This window comes from Protopterus annectens, chromosome 7.part0, assembly GCF_019279795.1.
Source record: "Protopterus annectens isolate FY-2018-M chromosome 7.part0, PAN1.0, whole genome shotgun sequence".
Classification (NCBI taxonomy): domain Eukaryota; kingdom Metazoa; phylum Chordata; order Ceratodontiformes; family Protopteridae; genus Protopterus; species Protopterus annectens.
The window spans coordinates 1,322,170,869-1,322,196,501 of record NC_056739.1 but is presented as its reverse complement, the minus strand read 5'-3'; the positions used below and the strand labels follow the sequence as shown (position 1 = coordinate 1,322,196,501).

The 25,633-nt window shown below is 41.4% G+C and overlaps 1 protein-coding gene across 4 annotated transcripts in view; it reads right to left on the bottom strand.

The window, feature by feature from the left end:
- The window catches only part of ARNT2 (aryl hydrocarbon receptor nuclear translocator 2), a 2,296,360-nt gene that overhangs the window by 2,070,704 nt on the left and 200,023 nt on the right, over window positions 1-25,633 (bottom strand). For 3 of the 4 annotated variants that reach the window (XM_044077930.1, XM_044077931.1, XM_044077932.1), the window contains exons 3-4: window positions 18,515-18,562; window positions 14,173-14,232 (exon numbers count right to left, since the gene is read on the bottom strand). In XM_044077930.1, coding sequence (XP_043933865.1) covers window positions 14,173-14,232; window positions 18,515-18,562 — 108 coding nt within the window. The remainder of the gene's footprint in view (window positions 1-14,172; window positions 14,233-18,514; window positions 18,563-25,633) is intronic. The other variant, XM_044077933.1, reaches the window with a different exon arrangement.

The window sequence follows — 25,633 nt, the reverse complement described above, 5'->3', positions numbered from 1 at the left end:
CCTTGAATCTGAAAAATCCTGGCCCTGCCATTGGAAGTGTTCCCTCATAGAATGTAAGGTCTCCCCAAAAGAAAATTCTTCAGGAGGAGAAGCAGAAGGGATGGAGTCTTCTGCATCAGAATCCTCATAAGGAGAATATGGACCTTCCTGATGGTCTGAAATATCTGAGTCATCTGAAGAATAGTCTGTAGAGACAGGCTCAGGGGGTTCAGTCCTAGGCCTCTTATCTGGAGGAGGTTGACAGGCCCTGTCTGGGTGAGGTTGGGATCCCCTGATCAAAGAAATGAGATCCTCAGCCAGGCTGAGTATCTGGGAACTAGAGGTAGGTCTGTGTGAAGGAGCTTTAGTAGGTAAGGCCTTAGAAGATTTAGCTGCTTTAGCCCTGACAAAGGCCTTGATAGACATAGAAGCAGGGGGTCTAGCAGCCCCACGTGCAGGGGAAGAAATGTCTAAAGGAATAGTGTCTGACAAATCCTGGGTGCCTGCTTCAGTAGCAGTAATTTCAGTAGCAGATTCAGCCATGCTCTGTGAGGCCTCGGTTATCGGAGGCAAGCTTTCGGCCGAAGGAAGAACCGAGGACTCGGTTTCAGCCGAAACAGAGACACTCGCGGTTGGCCTAACCGTGGTTTCAGCCGAAACCGCGGACCGCGAGTGTCGGTCCTTTTCCTTGCGATTTTTAGCTAATTGTGTAGTCGGAGTCTCCGACGGCATTTTATAAGCAAAAGCGGGACCAAAAAACTCCTCAGCAAACTCCGACCGACGTCTAAGCGTCCGTCGGTTGAAGGAAGCACAGGCTAGACAAGCTGATACGTCGTGGTCTGGGCCTAAGCAAGGAAGGCAGTAAGAGTGGAAATCCTTATGAGGTATTTGTTTCCCACAAGTTAAACAATTATTTACTTTGTCTGACATCGGCTGAGGCAAGAAAGAGTCCCCAACGGGGTACTTAGCTTTTTTAGAAGTCTTCGGTAGTAGAAATCTCTGGATCTGACTGACCGGCACTTGCGAACAGCTTCTGCTTCGGGCACCGCGCGGCAAGAAAGACTGAGGAAAATGGCGTCGGCTGATGCCTTTATACCCTAGCAGCTATGACGTCGGGTGAAGTGCGACATCAGCCGAGGCCGGACCCAGACTTTGGAATCCGGCCGACCGAAGGGCTGCCTGAGGCAGGACAACCCATATGTTAGGACTGCAGATGCATCCTTGAAGGACATCAGAAGAATACATGAGCGCTTTCGACAACATATGGACATCTTTAAGAAACCAGCAAAATCAGAGGTATGATCTCATGCAAATTGAAGGGTTCGTACCTGTTAATTTTCTTTTTCTTTTTCTTTTTTTTTTTACAAATAAACTAAGATGTTAGAGTTAACTGTTATTTTAAGAATTAGAATGAGAATTTGAATTTTAGGGCAAATATTATGCATTTATTCATTGTTCAAATTCACCTTCAATACAGCCAGGGGGTTGACTTTGGTCGACCACGACAGCGATACAGTTAATTATATGGTATATTTTACATGCGGCCCCAAGACGATTTCTGTTGACTCAATGCGGCCCCTGCAAGTGAAAAGGTTGGACACCCCTGCTCTAGTGAATCAAAACCACACTGCAAGGTATGCTTTCCCACTTGCTCAGCTGCATGCAATAAGTCCTGCATTTCCTTGTTTTCAGGACATTCAGAGGTTGTAAGGTTGTAAGCATTTTCTGTTTTAGCAGAGACATTAGGTATTGTTGATATTTAAGCATGTGAAACTGGCAATTTAAAGCCCTTACAGCTGAAGTAGCAGAGGTGTAAACTTTTTCCCCCATCTGTCCAGTGCTCTAGAATCCCTATCAGAGGGAACAGGGTTTTTTGCAGTGGACGCCTTGACCCTTCTGGGGCCCTGAGAAAGTATTTCTGGATCAGCAGCAGGGTTTTTATAAAGAAATTTATGTGAATCTGGAACCCTGTAGTACCTATTTGGCTTAGCAGGTAAAGAATCAGGAGATAAACTGGATTCAGAAAAGACATCATCAACAATATCTAGCACAGGAGGGATAGCCAGAGGCCTGTGCTGAGGCAATAAAAGAAAGTCTCTGAGCCTTTTCTTGGATTCTGAATAATCCTGGCTCTCCCAGTGGAAATGTTCCCTCATGATGTGCAGGTTTTCCCCAAAAGAGTAGTCCTCAGGAGGAGAGGCTGAAGAGATAGATTCTTCAGCATCAGAGTCCTTATAGGGAGGAAGGAATATCCCTGTTCTGAAGAGGAATCAGAAGATATAGAAACCTGGTCAGAAGAGTCGTAGTCAGTGTCTTGCCTAGGCCTTTTATCAGGAGGGGGATGGGAACCCCTGATCAAAGTAATTAGGTCCTCAGCCATTTTAAGCATCTGTTTCTTAGGCATGGATGACTGTCCAGGAGAGTGCTGTACTTGTTTCTTTGTCTTTAAAGGTGTTTTAGACATTGCCTTGGCTGCTGAAGTGGTCTTGATAGTAAGCTGTGTAGGTCTGAAAACACCCTCAGAAGCTGATGCCTGCTCAGCGGCTCCAGACCCATCTGAGGGGATAGTTTCCGTAGGCACAAAACCTTGAGTTTTTAGAGGCCTAGTTGTCTCCACGTGGGAGTCAGAGGCGGCCTGTGGCTCTGAGGTAGTGGGTGTCAGGGGCTGCGAAAGCGCCTCACTGAGAACCGGCGACTGACCTAGAAGAGGCTTCTTCGTCGGTTTTGGACATCGGATGCCTGTCCTTTTCTTTGTCCTTGCGTTTTTTATGAATTCCGGTCGTCGGTTGTTCTGACGGCATTATATAGTTAAACCTTCGGACAAAGTAATGCAAAGCAAAATCGAACAGACGCTTAATAGTGCTTTGGTTGAATCTAGCACAAAACTGACAACTAGCAACGTCGTGGTCAGGGCCTAGGCAAGGAATACAGTACGAATGAAAATCCTTATGAGGTATTTGCTTCCCACAAGAAATACAGTTGTTAACTTTTACTGACATCGGTCTGGAGCAAGAAAAAGTTTCCCCAACAGGGTACTTAGCTTTATTGAAGACTTCGGATCTGAAATTCAATTTTGAAAATCTCAGGAGTCAGCCGACCGGCACTTGCGAACTGCTTTTGCTTCGGGCACTGCGCAGCAAGAAAGACTGAAGAAAATGGCATCAGCTGTAGCTTATATACCCCCTGGCGCACTGACGTCAGGGAACAGGCAACAGCAACCAACGCTGGACCAGAACTTTGGAATTCAGGCCGACTGCAGGTAGCCTGCCAGCAGGATAACCCAAGTGTAATGACTGCAACAGTGAAACACGATGAACATCATGGTTTGCTAAAGCATTATTCAGCTTTGGATTACGGATTTCTCTATTATGTTCTAATATTCTATCTTTCAGAAGTCGATTTGTTTTGCCTACATAAAAAACATGACATACCTGACAAAAGACAAAATAAAATATTAGACGTATGGTTGCAACAATGACAATCACAACCACAGAAATTAGAGTCTAGTACATCAAAGAAGAAATTAAATAGTAGCCAGGCTGTCAGCACTGACCTGTGGGTAGAATAGCTAACTGTTAGAACCAAGGGCAGCAGTGCTGGCAATTGGCCCAATGGAAGACCAGATATTGATAAAACCAAAGGGACAGGGCCAACCCTCTAGGAACAGAAGAGGGAATGACTCACAAAATCCACTTGAGTGTTTAAAAAGGTTATCATGACCTGATATACATCCATTTATATTTCCTTGATGGTCTTTAGTAGATTTAGCAGACTTAAAGGAAGCCCAGAATGAAGGCTTGATGGGTTTGGATAACTACAAAGACACCTCCTAGATCGAAAAGGGAGAAGTTTGGATCTTGTGGGGGAATGGCTTCAGAGAAAACTCAGGCTCCAGTGCGACTGTCATGAATGGAGAGTGGAACTGACCTGAAGCTGAAACCACTGCTAAAAAGGGGCTAGGTATTTCAGTAGGAACCAATGAGGTGCGATCCAGGTCTGGACACTGGTAAATATGGAGACCAGAGCCAAGGAGGCACCAGTTCCGATGCTTTCAAGGAAGGAAAGAAGAGTCACTGAAGGGAGACACGTTATTTTTTCCTGTCTCTCTTTTTTATTCTCAATTTACTTCTTCTTTCTTGTCTCTATCTTCCTTTGTTTTCTCTGTTAATTTTAGAAGAGAGGAGGCAGCTGGAGAAGGAACAGCAGTCTCTGAAGTAGCCAATTGCAAACAGAAGTGGAGCTGTTGCCAACCCAAAAGGAAAACCAGAGAAGTGAAAATATAAACCAAATTTAAAAGTATGTTTACTTTTTTTTTTCTTTTTGCATACTTTTAGTGTTTGTTTTCTGGGTAGAAGTGTTGATCTAAATTACCTTAAGAGGAGTAATGCAGGGTTCTCTGGTCATTAATGGAAGTGGAGAAACCATGCAGGTAGTTGTAAGAAGTGGAGATATGGATGGGACTTGCCAGAAAAATGGGATTAGCTTTAGAGTGTCTTATTAGAAGATGATGCTTGAGTAAGGGAAACCAAACCCGTAGAGCTGAAAATTAAGTTATGAAAGTTAATGTGTTCTTGTTTGGTCTGGTAATCTGGATGATCTTCAAAATAAGAAGACATCTTGGGGAGGTGGAGATCTTGAGGCAATTTTTGAATGGCAGCATCCCTGAGACAGTCCCCTGGAGGAGAAATCAGAGAAAATAAATTGCTGCATTTGGTGTTGGTTGGGGGGGGGAGGAGTGGGAGTAAAATGGTTGTAGTAGGGCCTACACCCAGACTAAAAGAACAGTTTCTGTACCACTGACAGATTGAGGACCACTTTTGAAGCATCAGAAAGCAACAAAGTCTGTCCACTAAAGAAATGGCTTCTCACAGAACGTGGCTTGTAAACATAATGTAATCCAGTGACTCAGTCCATTCCTACACGTCTACTGCTTCTTGATGTGGGGGCTTGAGTGAGTTGTCTCACTTGCTGATATACCAAACCACTGCCACATTGTCAGACTGCACAGCTCTTAATACCTTGAGGCAAAAAGCCTTGAAAGGATTTAGTGAGAAAGTACAGTTGTGTACACTTGCCATAAATGTAGATGTTCGAGTGTATTAACTGTTGCAGTCATTACACTTGGGATATCTGCTTGCAGTAGCCCTCAGTTGGCCTGATTAACAATGTCTTGGGTCCTACGTCGGTTGCTGTCTCTTCTTCCATGACGTCAGGTCATCAGGGGTATAAAACATGCAGCCAACGTCATTACATCAGTTTTTCTTGCCCAAGATGTCAGGTGGCCCCCTAATGGGAAGCAATTAAATCTATAAATATACAATATTACACCTCAAACAAAAAAGCAAATACACCAAAAAGCTTTTAAGCATTGAAAAGGAGAGAAGAGGTATAGCCAAAAGAAGTCAGGGGGCTGGAGGGAGGGTAACCAAAACTGCAACAGTGAATACACTCGAACATCTACTTTTATGGTAAGTGTACACAACTGTACTATGTTCTTCATGTTTCACTGTTGCAGTCATTACATTTGGGTAGATTCCCAAAGCTAAGGATGGGAGGAGGAATTTAGATAGCATTAGGACCAGCTATAAGGCCCTGCAAAACTGCAGTGGCAAAGCCAGCTCTGGATTTAGAGAAAATTGGCAAATGGTAATGCTTGGTGAAAGTATGTACAGAACTCCAGGTAGCAGCTTCTAGGATGTCCCTGGTAGGTATGTCTCTGAGAAAGGCTGCAGAGGTAGAGGTAGATGCAGCCCTGGTTGAGTGGGGTCTGATCCCCTGTGGGATAGGTTTTCCATGGTGCTTATAGCAGAAATGAATGCAATGGCCTATCCATTTGGAAATGGTTTGCTTTGAAATAGCCTTCCCCTCTGTCTCTGCAGCAATTGCCACCATCAGTTGTTCAGATTTCCTTGAGGTTTAGTCCTGTCCATATATAAGTTGTCTGTGCACATCTAAGGACTGCAGTATCCATCCCCCTTTGTTCTGTGGATTAGAAAAGAAGGTTGGCAAATGAATGGACTGATTAAAGGCCACACTGGATACCCACCTTTGGCATGAAAGAGGGACTGGTCCTGTGGGACACACTGTCCGCATGAAAGATGATGATCATGTATACTTGGGAGAAAGTAATATAGATTTTACATTCATTCCTATTATAAAGTTCATGTATATTTATGAGAAAGTATAATTGTATAAATATTATGTGTTTTTAACATCAGGTCTGTGTCACTTGCAACACCAGATGGCGCCAGAGTATAATATAAAATAACATAAACTAATATAAATTGAATATAAATTGAATTTTATTTAATATTTATTATAAATGATGAAATGAATTGCGTCAGAAAATTTGTAATATGTTTGTATGTAAAACTCATATAATATAAAGTATTTTTATAAATTTAGATACTGAATATTTCATAAAATGAGTTTGGTACAGCTGAAAGAAAGCATTTTCAGGTATTTAAGAGTTAAAAACCTTAAATTGGTTAAATATCCTAGTTGATTAACTAATTAATGGCATACTTTGTGTATAAAAGGAGTGGTTCTTCTTTTAGTGTATTTGTCTTTGATTTTCTGAAGAAGAACACGAATCGAAAACGTACTTGTATGTGTGGCGTTAAAATTGGACTGTCTCTTTGTGGAATAAACGGATTGGAGTTTTGCAGAGGCTGGACCTGATTTCCTTCAAGTGTGTGTTTCTATTTCAAGTTTTATTTTACACTTGAATCCTTTTTCTATTTTTCGCACACTGGATACCCACCTTTGGCATGAAAGAGGGACTGGTCCTGTGGGACACACTGTCCGCATGAAAGATGATGAAAGGCTCCACTGACATAAGGGCCTGTAATTCTGATACCCTTCTTGCTGAAGTGATGGCTAAAAGGGAAGCTGTTTTCCAAGAAAGGAATTTTAAGAATTTTAAATCTGCAGTAGCAGTTGGCTCGAAAGGAGGAAGGGTGAGTTTCTCCAATACAAAGTTAAGGTCCCAGGCTGGAGCTGGAGCTCTCCTGGGTGGTCTTAAATTTTTGGCCCCTCTGAGGAACTGCTTGAGCAGTGGATGAGAGAAGAGGGGAGGTTCTGTGTTATAATGAGCTGAAATGGCTGAGGTGTGAATTTTTATTGAGAAAAGGACAGGCCCTTGTGAAGCATCTCAGTTAAGTATTGTAAAATCTGAGGTAAATTGAGCACTGCTGTGCTCATCCCTTGAGATTGGTTGCAGGCACAGAATGTTTTCCATTTTTCAGCATAAGATTTTCTAGAACTAGGCCCTCTTGCTTATAAAATGACATCCATCACTGGTTTACTGAGGGATGGTAAAGGAGAGCTTAGGAAATTAGGCAGGTTGCTAGGTTCAGTGTATGAAGCTGAGGGTGCAGAATCTGGTTCTCTTGCTGAGACAGCACAGTAGGAGCCTGAGGCAGGTGCCATGGAGCCAGCAGTGACACACTGTGCAGGAGCGGGTACCAGTGTTGGTGTGGCTAGGCTGGTGCAATCAAAATCATCTTTGGTTTGTCTTGTTTGACCTTTAGTAATACTCTGGAGAGCAGAGGCTGAGGAGGAAATGCATAAACTGATTTTCCAGCTGAAGGAAAGAGCATCCACTTTTCAAGCTTGTCTGTGGAGAGCCCTTTGCGCAAAGTTTTTCCAACTGATAGTTCTGGGGGGAGGCAAACAAGTCTGTATCTGGGCTCTCCCATTTGCTTGTCAACATGTTGAAAATCCTTGGTTCCAGTTTCCACTAGTGTGGGTCCATGAGGTTTCTGCTTAGTTAGTCTGTCAGTGTATTTAGTTTTTCTGGCAGGAATTGAGCTTGTAGATGCACTTGGTAGCACAAGGCTGTGTTCCCCAATGCCATGGCTAGTCTGCAGAGGCGGTAAGAACGTGTACCTCCTACTTGTTTATGTCCCACATAACAGTGGTGTTGTCCATCTTTACCATTAATTGTCCTGGAGGAATGTGGTCCTAGAAGGCTGTCAGAGCATTCTGTACAGCTAACATTTCTTTATGAATGATGTGAAGGTGCATGTGAATTGGGTTCCATTTGCCCTGAATGCACTTCCCTGCCAGATGTGCCCCCCCCCCCCCATGCATAGTCTGATGCGTCTGTTAGGGTTTGGGCGGCAGGGGTTAGTGTGAATGGTAGTCCCTTGTTTTGGTGGCAGGCCTCTGCCCACCAAAGGAACTCTAGGCGTAGACATGGACTGATAGGAATCATTGCTTCTAGACCCTGGGAATGTTGACACCATAGGCGTTTTAGATACCATTGTAGTTTCCTCATATGCAGTCTTGCATATGGAATTAGAAGAATGCAGGAGGCCATGAACCCCAAGGCTTGTAGTATTTGCCTTGTAGGTTTTTGTGGCCACTTGTTTGAAGTAGGCTGTCAAGTGAATTTGTTTCTCTGGCGTGAGGAAAGCCATCTGGGAAGTTGTATTCAAGCTTGCTCCCAGGAATATAATTTGTTGACAGGGTACCAGGTGTGATTTCTTTTGTTTATGGTGTACCCCAGACAAACTAGCACCCTTTGTACAAAAGCCAGATGATTCAAAAGTATATCCTGGTGTTCTGCCTGAATTAGACAATCGTCCAGGTATTGGTATATTTGAATATTTCTTTGCCTGCAAAAGGCAGTGACTGGAGCTAGGCACTTTGTAAATACCCTGGGTGCAGTAGATAAGCCAAAGGGCTGTGCAGAGAACTGATAGTGCGTGTAGCCTGCTTTGAAGCATAGGTATCTTCTGCAAGATTCCCTGATTGGGATGTGCAGGTATGCTTTCTTTAAATTTAGTGTTGCCAACCAGGCATCTTTGATTAGCATAGAAAGCAACTGGTGAAGAGTCAGCATCTTGAATTTTGGAATTAACAAAAAAGGTGTTTAGAGTAGGCAGGTCCAGGATAAGACGTCATGAATTGTCTTTTCTGGATACTGGGAAAAATCTCTAGTAGAAACCTTGTCCCTTTTCTTCTTCTGGTACCAATTGAATAGCCCCTATGCTTAAGAGAGACAGTACTTGCTTTTGGGCCTCGGCTCACTGATATGGAGGTAGATCCGGCCAACCGCTTGGAGTTGGTAACGTGTGGAAATGCAATCTGTATCTTTGGGACACGATATTTAAAACCCATTTGTCCTGGGTAATGAGTCCCCAGTTCTTTGCATGAAGTGCAATATTTCCCCCCAAAGGGGCAGTCAGTTGAGAAGTGCTTGGAAGTTTTAAAAAGAAGTCATTGAGACAGTTTACCATAGGGGAGAGTTTTATTACTCCCACATTTGGAAGTGGAGGTCCCCCCCACTGCTTAGTCCTGTGCGTCCCCTGGGACTGAAGCCTGGGTGCTCTGCTGGATCTGGATTTGGACTGAGAAGGTCTGGAAGAGGCAGGAAAGGACCAAATCTTAGAAGGCCAATGCCTACTAAATCTTGGAGGTTGTACTTGTAAAAAATCTTTAACAGTTTGCATAGATTTAGCTTTTTCCTCCACCTTTTTAAGAGCTTCTTCTGCCTTGCTGCCAAACAGTCGGTCCAGATTGAAGGGAGCATCCAGTAATGTCGCTTTAACATGATCTGGCAAGGATTGCTCTTTAAGCCAAGCATGCCTTCTAAGTACAGACCCAGTTACCACAGCCCTGCAAGATGCCTCTACCAACTTGTTCAGCAGAATGCATTAAATCCTGCAAATCCTTATTTTTCAGCACAATCAGGAATCAACATAATTTTCTTTTTAAACAATTCAACAATATGCAGCTGATACTTAAATATATGAAACTGGCAATTCAAGGCCCTAATTGCCAAAGTTGCAGAAGTGTATACCTTCTTACCCCATCTATACTGCGACCTGGAGTCTCTATCAGAGGGGGTAGGATTTTTGGCAGTAGTAGCTTTAATGTCCTTGGGTCCCTGTGAAACGGTTTCAGGATCCGCAGTAGGATTTTTGAAAAGGAACTTGTGAGAGTCAGGAACCCTGTAATATCGATCAGGTTTTCTGGAAGCAGGAGGTAAAGAGTCAGGGGCCATGCTAGATTCCAAAAAGGCATCATCAACAATGTCCAGTACAGGAGGTATATCTAAAGGCCTGTGCTGGGGCAGGAGTAAGAAATCCCTAAGCCTCTTTTTAGAATCAGAGAAATCCTGACTTTCCCAACAAAAATGCTCACCGAGAATATGCAAGTTTTCACCAAAAGAGAAATCCTCTGGGGGTGGGGTGGCAGAGGGAATACAGTCCTCAGCATCAGAATCCTCATAGATGGATAAGGGTAAATCCTGGTCATCAGAGGAAACATAAATTTCAGAATCCTGGTCAGAAGTATCATAAGCAAACTCAGTCCTAGGTCTCTTAGAGGGGGAAGGTTGGCTTCCCCGGATTAAAGTAATAAGATCTTCAATCATTCTTATCATTTGTTTTTTAGGCATAGAGGCCTAACCATGTGGTCTGGGCATCAAGTTTCTAGGCATAGTTCGAGTTTTAGGCCTTGAAGAAGAAGAAGATGGTGTTGGTTTAATATGCAAGACAGTAGGGCTGAATACACCCTCAGAAGCCGGTGCCTGAACAGCGGCTCTGGAGCCATCCAAGGTAGAGACATCTGCGGGTTCCACAGTTGAAGCATCTCGCGGCATACCGGACTCCGAACGGGTCTCAGTAGAGGCCTGCAAATCTAAAGTAGTGGGTATCAGGGGCTGCGAAAGCACCTCACTGAGTACCGGCGAACTGGCTTAGGAAAAGCATCATCGGCAGCTTTGGACCTAGGTGGCCTGTCTCTGTCTTTATCTTTGCGTTTTTTCGGAATGTCAGTAGTTGGATGACTTACCAAAGTCATATCTGGATAATTGAACAGAGTACCAAAATATTTTGAAGGGTAAATATACAGACGATGAATAGTTTGTTGCTTAAATAAGGCACAAAACCAACAGCAAGGTACGTCATGGTCAGGGCCTAGACAAGGAATACAGTACGAATGAAAATCTTTGTGAGGTATTTGCTTTCCACAAGAAATACAATTACTGACTTTTACTGACATCGGTTTAGAGCAAGAAAAAGGTTTCCCCAACGGGGTACTTAGCTTTAGCTGTAGACTTCAGTTCTGAAACTTGAAAACAAAAATTTTAGGAGTTGGCCAAGCGGCACTTGCAAACTGCTTCTGCTTCTGGCACCGCACGGGAAGAAAGACTGATGTAATGGCATTGGCTGCATGCTTTATACCCCTGACTACCTGACGTCATGGAAGATGAGACAGCAACCGACGCAGGACCCAAGACTTTGATACTCAGGCCGACTGAGGGCTACTGCAAGCAGATAACCCAAATGTGATGAATGCCACAGTGAAATACAAAGAACATGTGCTATGTTCTTCTCCCATGTAATAAACACCAAGGAGATGACTGCCATGTGGAGAAATTTTATGACCACGCATTTTCTAAAGGCCTTGCTATTTATTTCCAAGAATCAACACCACTAAAGTAAAATAACCATAAACAAGTCTAACTCTAAAATACCTTGAAGCCTAGGACAGAGAAAACCACGAGTAAAATAGCCCAAAAAGTGTAAAAAGGTAAATTTCTTACTTGAATCAATGACCACAGGATGAAGGGAATGACAGGAAAGTTGAACAATTAAGAGAATTACCCCTAACCTTGAAATAATTACCACATAATAAAAAACGTATAAATCCTTGACTATGTAAAAGAGGCGGGGATAGCAGTCTTGGAAAGTTTAGGGTGTTACGCTGCCCAAAGTCATTAGTTCTGCTATTAACAAGGAAGACTCTCCTCATAACAAATCTCATTTAACAGCAAACAGTATTACTGATATGCTACTGGAATGGCATAAAAATTTAACATTTCATGAAAATACATCTTATGCTGGTCCTGCATGATGAAATGGTTGTACAGCACAAAAAAAAAAAAACAGAAAGTGACTTGAGCAGTAGAAAAGGGACACTGGACCACTTAGTTTTCATAATTCCCTACCAACTACAAATTAAAGACAGCATTCTTTTACTTCCTTATATCTTTAGCAACCACTACCTTATTTGCTGTATCAAATCAAACCGTGTTCAAATGCTAACAATAGCTTTACATTGGCAATTTTCAACAAACCCAAAAACAATTCTTTTTACTAAATGGGGGGTCCTCAACCCCAGAACTTAACTTCAGGGTCACATGACTCTGAAAAAGGGAAAAAATTTGAAGTATGCTCCATTCGATCTCCTTAGTATGAAAAAAAAAAAAACAATTATGCTGCACTCAATCTGTTGACTGTCTCAGGCATAATTCGACCAACTTCACCACAGATGAAAATAACTCCTCACAAAAAGTGGCACACTTTGAAAGACCTCACCAACAAAATTAACAGTACATGAATGTGAGTGAGTGAGTGAGTGAGTGAGTGAGTGTGTGTGTGTGTGTGTGTGTGTGTGTGTGTGTGTGTGTGTGTGTGTGTGTAAACAGATCCACACATACGTACCTATATGTTGGTGTACGACAAGCATGGTATCTCAGACTGTCCTAAAGTCATGTCCCATCAAGAAATGTTCTTGTTGTCACCCACTTCAGTGTGAAGAAAATTAATGCAACTGATTCAAGGAAGCACGCTCCATCATTAGGGATTACAAATAAAGTGCTAGAACAGAATATGGTAACCTATATAGCTACTTTCTCTTAAAAAGGCACAGTATGCAATCTCTCATAGGATTAATGATAACAAAACTGTAATTAACACAGTTATCAGCTAGTCGGCACTAATAAGGATCAATAACACTGCCAGTATATTTTGAATCAGGGGCCTATATACAGTAAAACTTTTGCATGAAGCTCAGAAAAAGTAAGTAACTCAATATTGTGCTAACTCACAAATAATACACAACTAAATACACAACTAAAAACGACCAGAGACTGCACAACATGGCTAGAAGATGAACAATAAATGTATTACTAATAAGTGCTTTTGCGCCATTACTGGTGCTTCTTCAGATCATTAAAAACAAAATGCACACATTCTAAATAGACTGCATAGGAGTGACACATATCTGAAATCTAAGTGAAATGGCACTTTTAGTTGTTGATCTTGTAATGTGTGTCAATACTGACAGAACTGATACCTTTGCACATCCTTTTCGGACTATGGAGTTTAAAGTGTTACATTAAGTAGACTGTTCGAGTCATAATTTGGGTTACTTAGCTGGGTGCAAGATATGTCATTGTTTTTATGTTGGGAAAAGGGATCGCATTAGAGAACACATCTATACGATCAACAGAACTGATGACAGGAATGCCCTAGCTAAGCATATTATTTTAGGTGGATCTAGACACACTCATTTTTTTGGTGCTTCAACTCATTTATAAGGATTTAAGGTTGGGAGATCTAATTAATAGGACTGAAGATGCTGAGCTTAGGTAGATAATGAAATTACAAGCAGGTAAGAGTTACGGACTTAATGAAATGGTCACTTTAAAACCGCATCTTTAGTTGCGAGGCTTAGCTAGATAATGCACTGTGGGCAACATTGTATTTGCACTTTAAAACCTGAATGTGTTCTGTTCAGTCATGTGACCATCTTTTCTTGACTGGGCAATAGTTTGGATTAGGTTTTTGAATTAAATGCATTTTTATCAATGAAGCTAATGTCATGTGCTGTTTTTACTGATTGTGATTGGTTGCTGTATACTTTTTATTTAGAATGTATTTTGTTTATAATGATCTGAAGAAGTGCCAGTATTGACACAAAAGCATTTATCGGTATTACATTTATCGTTTTATCTTCTAAACATGTTGTGCAATCTCTGGACTTTTTAGTTGTGTTTCAGTTGCGAGTTTTACAGGAAGACATACACACCCTTCTACATTCCAGTATTTTTATCTTTTGGATTTTCATAACTCACAAATAAGACAGTAATTAGCTCCTAAGACAATACATGTTCCTTTTTCAAACAGTGTTAAGATTTTTTTTCTCAACCACCACATATTGAAAGCACATCAAACAAAAAGCTGAATTTTTCACCACCCACTCAAAAATCACTCTTCAGTAGAATACATACAATGACAATGTTCCTTTATCCTTAGCTGCTCCATCCATGTTTCTCATCAGTGCTTTGACAAACTCTTAATTGAAGAGGTATCATCTTTTCATCAGCATCAAGAGCTGCACCACAGAGGTAGTCACCATTGTTCCCAGCAAACAACGTAAACAAAATGTGCCTACCTTGCATATCTTTCCTTATCACCAGAGATCTGATCATCATCATCATCATCATCATCATACCTATAAGCAAAACATTGTAATAAATTCACCATGTTTTACAAAACCAATAAATGCAAAATAATACAAATTGTTTGTGTAACTGTGATGCACCAAAATGCATGCAAGTAGTTTTAAAAAAAAGCTAACATTTAAAAACTTGATATTTCACTGATTTTTTCTGTTTCATACTATCTCAAAATTTTAGAGTAAGAAAGGCATTCAAAATCCTTTCACAAAGCTGCACAGTTTTTCTCAAGAATTAACCGTTCTGCTAACAGTACAGCATACTGAGTACTATATAGGAAATAATTTCATCTAGAATGATGAAGTTAGCATTTACTAGGATCTGTTGTTAAAACATGCTTATCATTGGCAAAAAATATTTTAGATGATATTTTAGCACAAATACTAAATTTTAAATTAATAAACATGCACAAAATCATACATGATGCAGCTCAAAATACTGTTAAAGCATCTTCCCTAGAACAATTAGAATATAATATAGTTAAAATGTCCAGCAGCTTGAAAGGGCATTGCAGAAAAATAAAATAACCACAAATTTACATCTCACATTTGAAGTCCCAGTCTTTTACTATAACAATCAAACCTAAAATAATGCAAAAAATGACAAACTATAAATGTTTAGGATTACAGTAACTGAGAACATTACACACAGTGACAAATATTTTACATTTAAATACTGCTTAAAAATAAATATGTGACAAGTAGCAATCAAACTCAATCAAATTTAAAGAAAAAAAAAATCAGTGCATGCATTAAGTGGTCTTAATGTTTTTCTCCATCATCAAGCCTATCACTCAGTACAGTCAGATGGGAAAATTATCACATGGATGCACTGATATCCAGTATCATTCCACAAAGGACAGTAAAGAGGGTCTGCTTACAAGTTAGGTGCATAATTATTAGAGATGCAGCATTTGGCTATACATTATACATGCGTGTGTGTGTGTGTGTGTGTGTGTGTATACATATATATATATATATATATATATATATATATATATATATATATATACACATACACACACACACACACACACACACACACACACATATACACACTGAATATGCCAAATAGCTTAGGTGTTGAATGGCATTACTTTATCAACCACAAAAGATTGAAAACCAAAATGACGAGATTGCAGTACAGCAGAGACTGGTATTTTCTCCTTTCTCCACTGTAGGAGATCTCACAACTGGCACATATAATTTGCAGGGGGTGTGGTGGTGCAGGGGCAAGTCCCCCTGTACAGAATATGTGCTTAGGTTTCAGCTTTGTGAGATTCAATGTTCTGTGGTTGATGTAATGCCATTCAGTGTTTCAGCTGTTCAGTGTTATGAATTCAAAGAATTTCATTTCCAGGCAATGTTTTTAACTGATAGTTCAATGGTCCTCTAACTATAGTAAAATCAATGTTCCCATATAAAATCAGAATGGGAACAGCTAACTCAACAAAGAAAAACAGCACATGTATAGAACATGGTCAATAATCTAGACAAAAGGGCACCAATATTGTCAATTAAAATCTAAGCACTCGCTGTAAGATCACAATGGAACACAGTCTGCTAAGACAGAACTGCAGCAGCATTGGCCTGCCAGCTGGCACAGAGGCTGGGTGCCTATCTCTGCTGCTGCTAACTCAGGATGGACCTTGTGCATCAGAAGGAATGTGTCACAATGGGTAGGATAAGGTAAAGCAGCTACTGACCAGCTCTCCTGTCCTTGGGGGGGAAATATGAGATTTACTACTGCTTGCATGACTTCTACTGGAGACTAGGGACCTAAATGGCTGCACTCTGTAAGGGAATATTATGACCTTTTTTGCAATGAAGACCTTGTGGTGTTGGGAATAATCCCATGACCATATACTTAGTTATACATTTTTAATGCAAAATGTGTGTTACTTTATGTTGACTTTGTTGCTATGGGCAGGCCCCTGAAATTTCCCCTGTAGTTACTGCATTCTATCACTATGTCACGATGGCCTAAATCCTTAATGTGAACCACCTATAGTGTATAGGCTATAATATTTTAATGTTAACTGCAGCAACATAATACTTTTATTACTGAAAAGGCAGGTTGTCAGATACATGTTGCAAGTGCAATATCATTGACCATTAACATTGGTATAATGTAGCTCTGAAATCAATTTAAGTGACTGAACTTCTAAAAAAGTAATCTGTGTTTGATCATCCAGAATTCACTGGTGGTATATGTAAATTAGCACCACCTGGTACTTTATCATCTTGTCAGTGTAGACGCACAAACTACTTAGAGTGAACTAGACCACAGAGAAAATATATTTTAAGTAAATTGTATCTTCCTCTCCTAAAGCACAACTGGAAATGAAATTCAGTATAAAACATACATGCACAGGAATGTGATTACTGCCTTTTTTACATAGATGTTATCTACCACATAGGTCTATGGAAGCATGCTGAAAGAGATGAAATAATTGAAAGCATATCGGTCCTTTTGCAAGGGATCCCGAGTGAGAGCCATGTAACGATGGCTCCCTGTCCTGATTCACAACTCCCAATGTGAGCCCTTGCTCCCCAGGCCTAGGACTCTTTCGATGCAAGACCCTGACCTCCGAGAAGTTGGGACCTCACTGTGGAGAGACATCTGAGACTGCACAGAAGGGAACTACTTAAGTATTCAAAGAGGTTGGAGAGATGCTGAACAACACGCTGATGGCTAGTGGTCATCAGCAGGGGATGAGGTGCAAAATAAGGCATAACTAATGGAACAGAGCTACTGATGCAGATAAAAAAGCATGACACAAATGTAGTGAATTAAAACTGATATTTAAGAACTGGAAGATTGTTCCACATCATGTAATTTGCATTGTACAAAAGTGCTTACTATTTCCTATTACACACTGATACATCTAAAACATGTATGATTTAAAAAAATACTAAACAAATGCACATTAATGAAAACAAGTAAAAAAATCCTACAAATGACACAGACTGGAATGGGCCAATATCCATCCTCTTTTTTTTTTCCTTTTTCAACAAATCTTTATTATGGGCAGGATATACTCAGTTTTAATAACCTATTGGATAGAAGCTAATAGTGAGCAGCCTGCATTTCACATGCATAGGTTTTCCACAGAAGGTCAGCTACAGCTTACCAAAACACTGTCTACAGAGACAAATTCTCACTGCTGTTAATTCTACATGGGATGAAGTCTGTTACTCACTTATTTTCAGTAGCAGATGAATGTCACTGTTCACTACAAAACAAAGTAGTACAGTATGAATAAAAAATGGAATGGTATGTGAATGGTGGAATATGAGCAACTTACAAACATCAGCAAAGTTTCCATTACTAATTAGATACAAATTATCAATATCTGCAAAACAACCACTAAATGTTTCCACTCTTACCCTTAAATGTACATTGTTCCTAAAATTAACACTTTCAGATATGACAAATTTACATGACTGTGAACACAACAGGCTATCAGGCTACTTAATAAAGTACTACAAAGCAGCTTATATTTTAAGTAAGCTTAAAGCTACAAACTAAAAAGGTATTTGCAATAGCCAACACATGATAAATCATAGAGTCTAAGAAAAACACCATCTGCAATCACTCTCACTGCAAGGAATATTGGGATTTAAATAGGTTTCCTATGTCATGAAGAACAATGATTTCTGAACTCTGTATCTAAAGTGAGCGAGCTCAGCTAAGCATTTCAATGTCAAAGTCAAATCAGAAATTCTCAGACAGCAGCATGTATTTTGCTGAATCTTGGATCCCCATAATGTTGAGATATACACTCGCTTAAAGACAACTCTACAGATTCATTTCCACTGAAATCACTACCACAGAATAAATAATGAATGTCACTTTCACTAACAAACACAGAAATACACTATTTCTGAAGGAATAAGTTCCCCCTCCCAGAACCTTCACTTCCCCTTACTTAAACATTCTAACTATGAGCAGATGAACAACTATGGAGAAACAGCAACGTTCTCTGCAAGTTATAAAAAATTCCACATCACATCTGTTGTAGAAAATCTAATTATGAAGTAATCCAAGAATTGAAACCGAACATTTAAGCAAAACATTGAAATGAACAAAAACACAAATGGAAGGCGGATTTGTCCATGAAAGTGACTTTCAATGTTACTTATTCAGTGAATGTGGGTTCAGTGAAATGACAGTCTCAGCCTTCAGCACTACTTGTTCATCCCTATGATACTTTTTTGTTTCATGCTCCAGTGGAAGTCTATATGTGTTGGTAAAGCATTTCATGACCACACTTACCTTGAAAATTTGCTAGGTCCTTCTCCATCTTCATCGTCAAAGTCCATTCTGAAAAATAACAAGTATCCTTAAAACATGGAATTTAAATGTAGGAAGCATACTCAAAATGTCAATGCTTTAAAACACAAGTTTTAGGTTTACTTTTCAAAATATCAATTTTCTAGAAATACCAAGCAATCATCTCAAAAACCTACACATTACAGAACAAGTAAAGTGTGCTCTGCTAAGGTAATGTCAAACAAAAGATTCCAAGTTGAATGCTAAAGTAATACTGAACTAACACCATTGAAATTTGGAAATTTGATCCATAAAACATTTTCAGATTAAACAAAGTACAAATAAAATAATCACAAATGTACAACAGTGAACAATTTTAGATAAAAATAAGAGAAAATGCTCCAGGACTGTCAGCCCATAGTGCAGATAAAAGGCTCCACTCTATAATGCCAGCCAGCCAGCCAACGAAGTTCACCCAGTGAACTGGGTATGTACAACTTGGAAGCATTAAGTGGTAACAACCAGTTTTTAAACCTCTTTGAGACAGGATGAGAGTATGTCATGCCTAACAGTCTGCCAAACTGGAGGGGGGGAGGTGCTTTAATTAAACTGTGTTTTGATGATAATGTCTATGACGTTTTCTGCAGGAGACATTTATAATAAATACAAAGTGTGCCAACATCAAATGCATGTTAGGAGCTAAGGAGTGTAAAATAAGCCTCCCTCTTGATGAACAGTACCACACCATATCTGGACACTCGTCTCCAGAAGACAACGTAGGACATTGTTGATGGTTGGCAACAGGAGGAGTAAAAGTGCAGTGGGGGAGACCTCTACAAGTGCTGGAAAGCAATATGCAATGTATTGTATATACCATTTATAATTCATTTGACAGGACATAAATACAACAAATGCGAAACATTACTCCAAAAGTGATTGCGCATTTGAGAAGGACATGCTTGAAGCTTGGCACACATACTGTATAAACTTAAAGTAAAGCAAGACTGATAAGATGGGATGATACACCTGGAAAGCAAGAGGTTAAACTTTGACTTTTGAATGACAATTAACATGTCACACTATTTCATACTGTATCTAGAATGTTGAATAACGATGTTACACAGTACCTTATGTGATGTAAAACTTCAATAAAAAAAGGTTAAACATTTGCAGTTTCCCCAAGAATGAGATGGAAAGTACAGTTGTGTACACCTACCATAAATGTAGATGTTCGAGTGTCTTCACTGTTGCAGTCATAACTGTAGGGTGCTCCTGCCGGCAGGCAGCCCGAGGTCGGCCAGAATCCCAAAGTCTGGGTCCGGCGTCGGCTGTATAAGCTAGTATCCTGACGTCAGTACGCCTTGGTACATAGCCCTCAGCCGATGCCATCTTCTCCAGCCTTTCTTGCCCCAGATGTCAGAAGTCCCCAACAAATCAAAAATGAATCCAAGAAGGAAACACAAATACACCACAAATAAGAAAAAAAGAGGGGATAGGAGGGAGGGAAACCCCGACTGCAACAGTGAAGACACTCGAACATCTACATTTATGGTAGGTGTACACAACTGTACTATGTTCTTCGTGTTTCACTGTTGCAGTCATAACTGTAGGGTGGAATCCCAAAGCAGTGTAGAGGGGAGGAGACTTTAGAAAGAAGAAGGGAGGCAAGAATACCCTGCAAGACAGCAGAGGCAAAGCCTGCCCTAGACTTAGAAAACAAGGGAGATTGTAGTGCTTGGAAAAGTATGCACAGAACTCCAAGTGGCAGCTTCCAAGATATCCTTGGTAGGGACTCCTCTGAGGAAAGCTGTAGAAGTAGCAGCTGCTCTAGTAGAATGACTTCTAATGGTCCCTGGAAACTGTTTCCCATGATGAGTGTAACAAAATCTGATTCCATAAGCAATCCATTTGGAAATAGTTTGTTTAGAAATAGGTTTTCCAAGAGAACTGGAGGCAAAGGAAACAAACAATTGGTTAGACTTTCTGAAATCTTTAGTCTTGTCCAAGTAAAATCGTAACTGTCTGTGCACATCCAATGAATGCAAAATCCTTTCCCCTTTATTTTGAGGATTTGGAAAGAAAGTAGGAAGGTGAATTGTCTGATTTAAAGCCACTTTCGAAATCACCTTAGGCATGAAAGTAGGATTGGTCCTCAAGGATACTCTGTCCTGATGGAAAATAAGGTATGGTTCCACAGCCATGAGAGCTTGCAACTCTGAGACCCTTCTGGCAGAGGTCAAAGCTAACAAAAGAACAGTCTTCCAGGATAGAAACTTAATATCTGAAGATGCAGCAGGCTCAAAAGGAGGCAAAGTAAGTTTTTCTAAAACATAATTAAGATCCCAGGCAGGGACAGGAGGGGTCCTTGGAGGCCGCAAATTTTTAGCCCCTCTCAAGAACTGCTTCACCAAAGGATGTGAAAAAACAGGAGGATCAGAACTGAAATGCGCAGAGATAGCAGAAGCATGAATCTTAATGGAAGAAAAGGAAAGTCCTTTAGATAAAAATTCCGAAAGGTAAAGCAAAATAGAGGAGAGATCAGGAACCTGAGGATCAGAGCCTCGGTCCTGCATCCAAATAGAAAACCTCTTCCATTTAGAGGCATAGGATTTCCTAGTGCTAGGCCGTCTAGCTTCCAAAAGAACATCCAAAACTTGTTTGGGAAGACTAGAGGAAATCAAATTCCTTTAAAGAGCCAAGCTGCCAGGCAAAGGGTCTTGAGATTGGAATGTAGTAACTGACCCTGATGCTGTGACAGAAGCGAAGGGTTCAGTGGGAGAATCCAAGGAGGCCCCGAGAACAGGAGCTTTAAGGTTGGATACCAAAACTGTCGAGGCCAATTTGGAGCAATCAAGATGAGGAACTTGGGCTTGTCCTGTTTTATCTTCAGTAGTACCCGAGGCAGTAGAGGAAGGGGAGGGAAGGCATATGCTGAAAGGCTTCTCCAGCTGAAGGACAGGGCATCCACTCTCCATGCTGTTTTGTGGAAGGACCTGGTGCAAAAGCGAGGCAGCTGATGATTGAGATGGGATGCAAACAGATCTATCTGGGGACATCCCCAAACTGCAGTAATCCTGTTGAACAAGTTGGTGTCTAGCATCCATTCGTGAGGATCTGAAATGTTTCTGCTCAGGCTGTCTGCTAAGAGATTCTGTTTCCTGGAATGAATTGAGCCTGGAGATGCAGATTCAACTTTAGAGCTGTGTCCCATAAACCCATAGCTAGTCTGCAAAGAGGGTATGAATGAGAACCCCCCTGCTTGTTGATGTACCACATGACCGTGGTGTTGTCTGTGCGAATTAGCAGAGGCCCTGGTTGTAAAAGGTTTTGAAGGCTAAAGGGCATTTTGAACTGCCAACATTTCCTTCAGATTGATGTGCCAGTGAAGATGGTCCTTTGTCCAGGTTCCCTGCTGGCAATTGTCTAGAAAGTGTGCTCCCCAAGCATAATCCGAGGCGTCCGTGGTTAGGATTTGAGTAGGTTGAGGGAGACGAAAAGGTTTTCCTTCGTTTAAAGTGCATGCCCTGGACCACCAGAGGAACTCCTTCTGGAGGCAGGGGATCAGAGGAATCAGAATATCCAGATCGTGGTAATGCTGTGACCATACACTTTTCAGATACCATTGAAGCTTTCTCATGTGAAGCCTTGCGTTTGGAATCAACAGAATGCAGGAAGCCATGTAGCCCAGAGCCTGCAGGAATTTCCTTGCAGTGAGCTGAGATAGAGTTGCCAAGGTGTTGAAAGTAGAAGCCAGCTGAGTTTGTTTTTCTTGGGTGAGGTAGGCCCTTTGTAAGGTTGTATTTAAGAGGGCTCCCAAGAATACCATTTGTTGAGAAGGGATCAAATGTGACTTTTTTATGTTCACTGAGAATCCCAGTAGTAGGAGAAGACGTTGAACAAAGTCCAGATGTTGAAGCAGAAGATCTTTGCTGTCTGCCTGAATAAGGCAGTCGTCCAAATAGGGGTAAATCTGGATCCCCTGAAGTCTGCAGTAAGCCACTACTGGTGCCAGGCACTTGGTGAAAACTCTGGGCGCAGTAGATAAACCAAAGGGCAGAACAGAGAATTGAAAGTGCCTCGAACCTGCCTTGAACCTGAGGAATTTCCTGCGTTCTTGTCTGATAGGGATATGCAAATAGGCTTCCTTTAAGTCCAATGTCACCATCCAGGCGCCCTGAGAGAGCATTGGAATTAGCTGTTGCAGAGTAAGCATCTTGAACTTTGGAATTTCCAAAAGGTGTTTAACACAGAAAGGTCCAGAATAGGTCTCCATGAGTTTTGTTTTCTGGGAACCAGAAACAGCCTTGAATAAAACCCTTTTCCCATTTCCGAGAGTGGAACAGGCTCTATGGCTCTCATGGCCAGAAGAGCATCCACTTGAGTTAAGGCCTCTGACCATTGAAGTTTTGGCAGATCTGGCCAACCGTGAGTCCTTGGCAAAGTGTGAAAGTGGAACTTGTAACCTTTTAAAATCACGTCCAATACCCATCTGTCCTGGGTAATATGAGTCCAATTTCTGTAAAAGAGACAGTTTTCCTCCGAGGGCGTCCAGGTGAAGGGGTCCTGAAGCCCAACCGAGAGAGTCATTGAGTTTGCTTTCTTTGAGATTGGGATCTGTCTTCTCCCCTTCTAGGTGAAGAAGCAGTCCATTGTCTAGATCTGTAAGAGGTCTGGCCTTGACCACGACCTCTGGAGCGTCTATATCTTCCCCTTTGAGGCCTGTCAGACGTGGGAAAGGACCAATTTTTAGAGGGCCAATTCCTGGAAAATCTAGGAGGCTGAACTTGCAAGAAATCTTTTACAGTCTGCATGGACTTTGCCTTTTCTTCCATCTTTTTAATAACTTCCTCAGCCTTAGAACCAAAAAGAACATCTTGTTGAACAGGGGCATCTAATAACTTAGCCTTAACCTGTTCAGGTAAACTTTGTTCACGAAGCCAGGCATGTCTCCTAATCACAGTACCAGAGGCAGCAGCCCTGCACGAAGCATCCAAAGCATCAAAACCACAACGTAAGCTATGCTTGTTAACCTGTTCAGTAGCATGCAAAACATCCTGAAGTTCCTTATCCTCTGCACAAGCAGGAAGGGAAGCAAGCTTTTGCTTTAAAACAGACAAAAGAAATTGCTGATATTTAAACATATGAAACTGGCAATTTAAAGCCCTTACAGACAGGGTAGCAGAAGTATATACCTTTTTCCCCACCTGACTAAAGCACGAGAATCCTTCTCAGAGGGAATAGGATTTTTAGAAGTAGCAACCTTAGCAGCCTTAGAGCCCTGAGAAATAGTTTCAGGATCCGCAGAAGGGTTTTTAAATAAAAATAAATGAGAGTCAGGAACCCTATAAAATCTATCAGGCTTAGAAGGAGCAGGAGGCATGGAATCAGGATTCAAATTAGCCTCAGTAAAAGCATCATCTACAATGTCCAAGACAGGAGGGATAGCTAAAGGCCTATGCTGAGGAAGAAGAAGAAATTCTCTAAACCTCTTTTTGGAAGCAGAATATTCCTGTCCTTCCCAATGAAAATGTTCCCTCATCTCATGCAAGGTTTCCCCAAAAGAAAAATCCTCAGGCGGAGAGGCCGAGGGCAAAGAATCCTCAGCATCCGAATCCTCATAAGGGGGAAAGGAATAGTCCTGATCAGGGGAAGAAACAGAAGATACAGAAGCCTGGTCAGAGGAATCCAGAGTAATATCCTGTCTAGGCCTTTTCTCAGGAGGGGGGTGAGAACCCCTAATCATTGTAAGCAAATCTTCAGCCATCCTCAATAATTGTTTTTGTGTCTTGGGAGTGGATTCAGAAGCAGCTTGAGCTGGAACTTTAGACTTAGCAGGAGTCTTTGTCTTTGCCTTTGCCTTTGAAATAGTGATGTGAGTAGGCCTGAAAACCCCCTCAGAAGACGGTACCTGCACAGCGGTTCCGGACCCATCTGAAGGAGCGACGTCCGAAGGTCCTGCAGCAGTTAAAATAGTGGGCCTTGATGGCTCCCCATGGGAGTCCGTATCGGCCATCGGTTCAGAAGTGGCGGACGACAGGGGCTGCAAAAGCGCCTCACTGACGGCAGCCGAACCGGACGCTGGCTCCAGCTGCAACGAGTCCTGTTTGGACCTCGGAGGCCTGTCTTTATCTTTGCGCTTCTTTTGAACTCCGGTAGTGTCCGACGACATTCTATAATTGAAGCGTCTGCCAAAATAATTTAAAGCCCAATCGTACCTGCGCTTGATAGTACGAGAGTTGAACCTGGCACAGAACCGACAACAAGAAACGTCGTGGTCAGGGCCTAAGCAAGGTAGACAGTAAGAGTGGAAATCTTTATGAGGTATTTGTTTCCCACACGCTATACAATTATTAACTTTTTCTGACATCGGAGGAACAAGAAAAAGATTCCCCAATGGGGTACTTAGCTTTGAGAAGAGAAGTAAGAACTTCGGACCGACAACAACCAAATACGCTGTTCGAAAATCGCCAACCAACGTTTTGCGAGCTGCTTTCCACCGCACAGCAAGAAAGACTGGAGAAGATGGTGTCGGCTGAGGGCTATGTACCAAGGCGTACTGACGTCAGGATACTAGCTTATACAGCCGACGCCGGACCCAGACTTTGGGATTCTGGCCGACCTCGGGCTGCCTGCCGGCAGGAGCACCCTACAGTTATGACTGCAACAGTGAAACACGAAGAACATCTTAAAAAATCATGTTTATAACTTGTCTGTGACACTATAAAAGTGATCAAATCATACCTCCAAAGAGCACAGGCGTACACAAACTTTAAGCTAACATGCATACTAAAAATAAAGGATACTCCCAGCCAACAGTTTAACATGACTGGAGACAGGAATTCCAACCACTGTATAATAATTTGAACTGGCTGAATAAGACAGCATTTGAATCTATCCTCACAGGGCAAAACTAAAAGGTGGCTACTTACTAGTCACCTGAGCAGCACATGTGAATGAATTATTACATTTTTTTTTTTAATTGAACAACTGGTTGAGAACAGACGCATGGTTATTTGGGATTTAAGCAACGAATTGTAACAACACATGGATAACTGGGGGTTTATTAATGCTCTGTACTATACTGTACTTCTAACAGATGAAGAACAATGACCTAGCCACTTC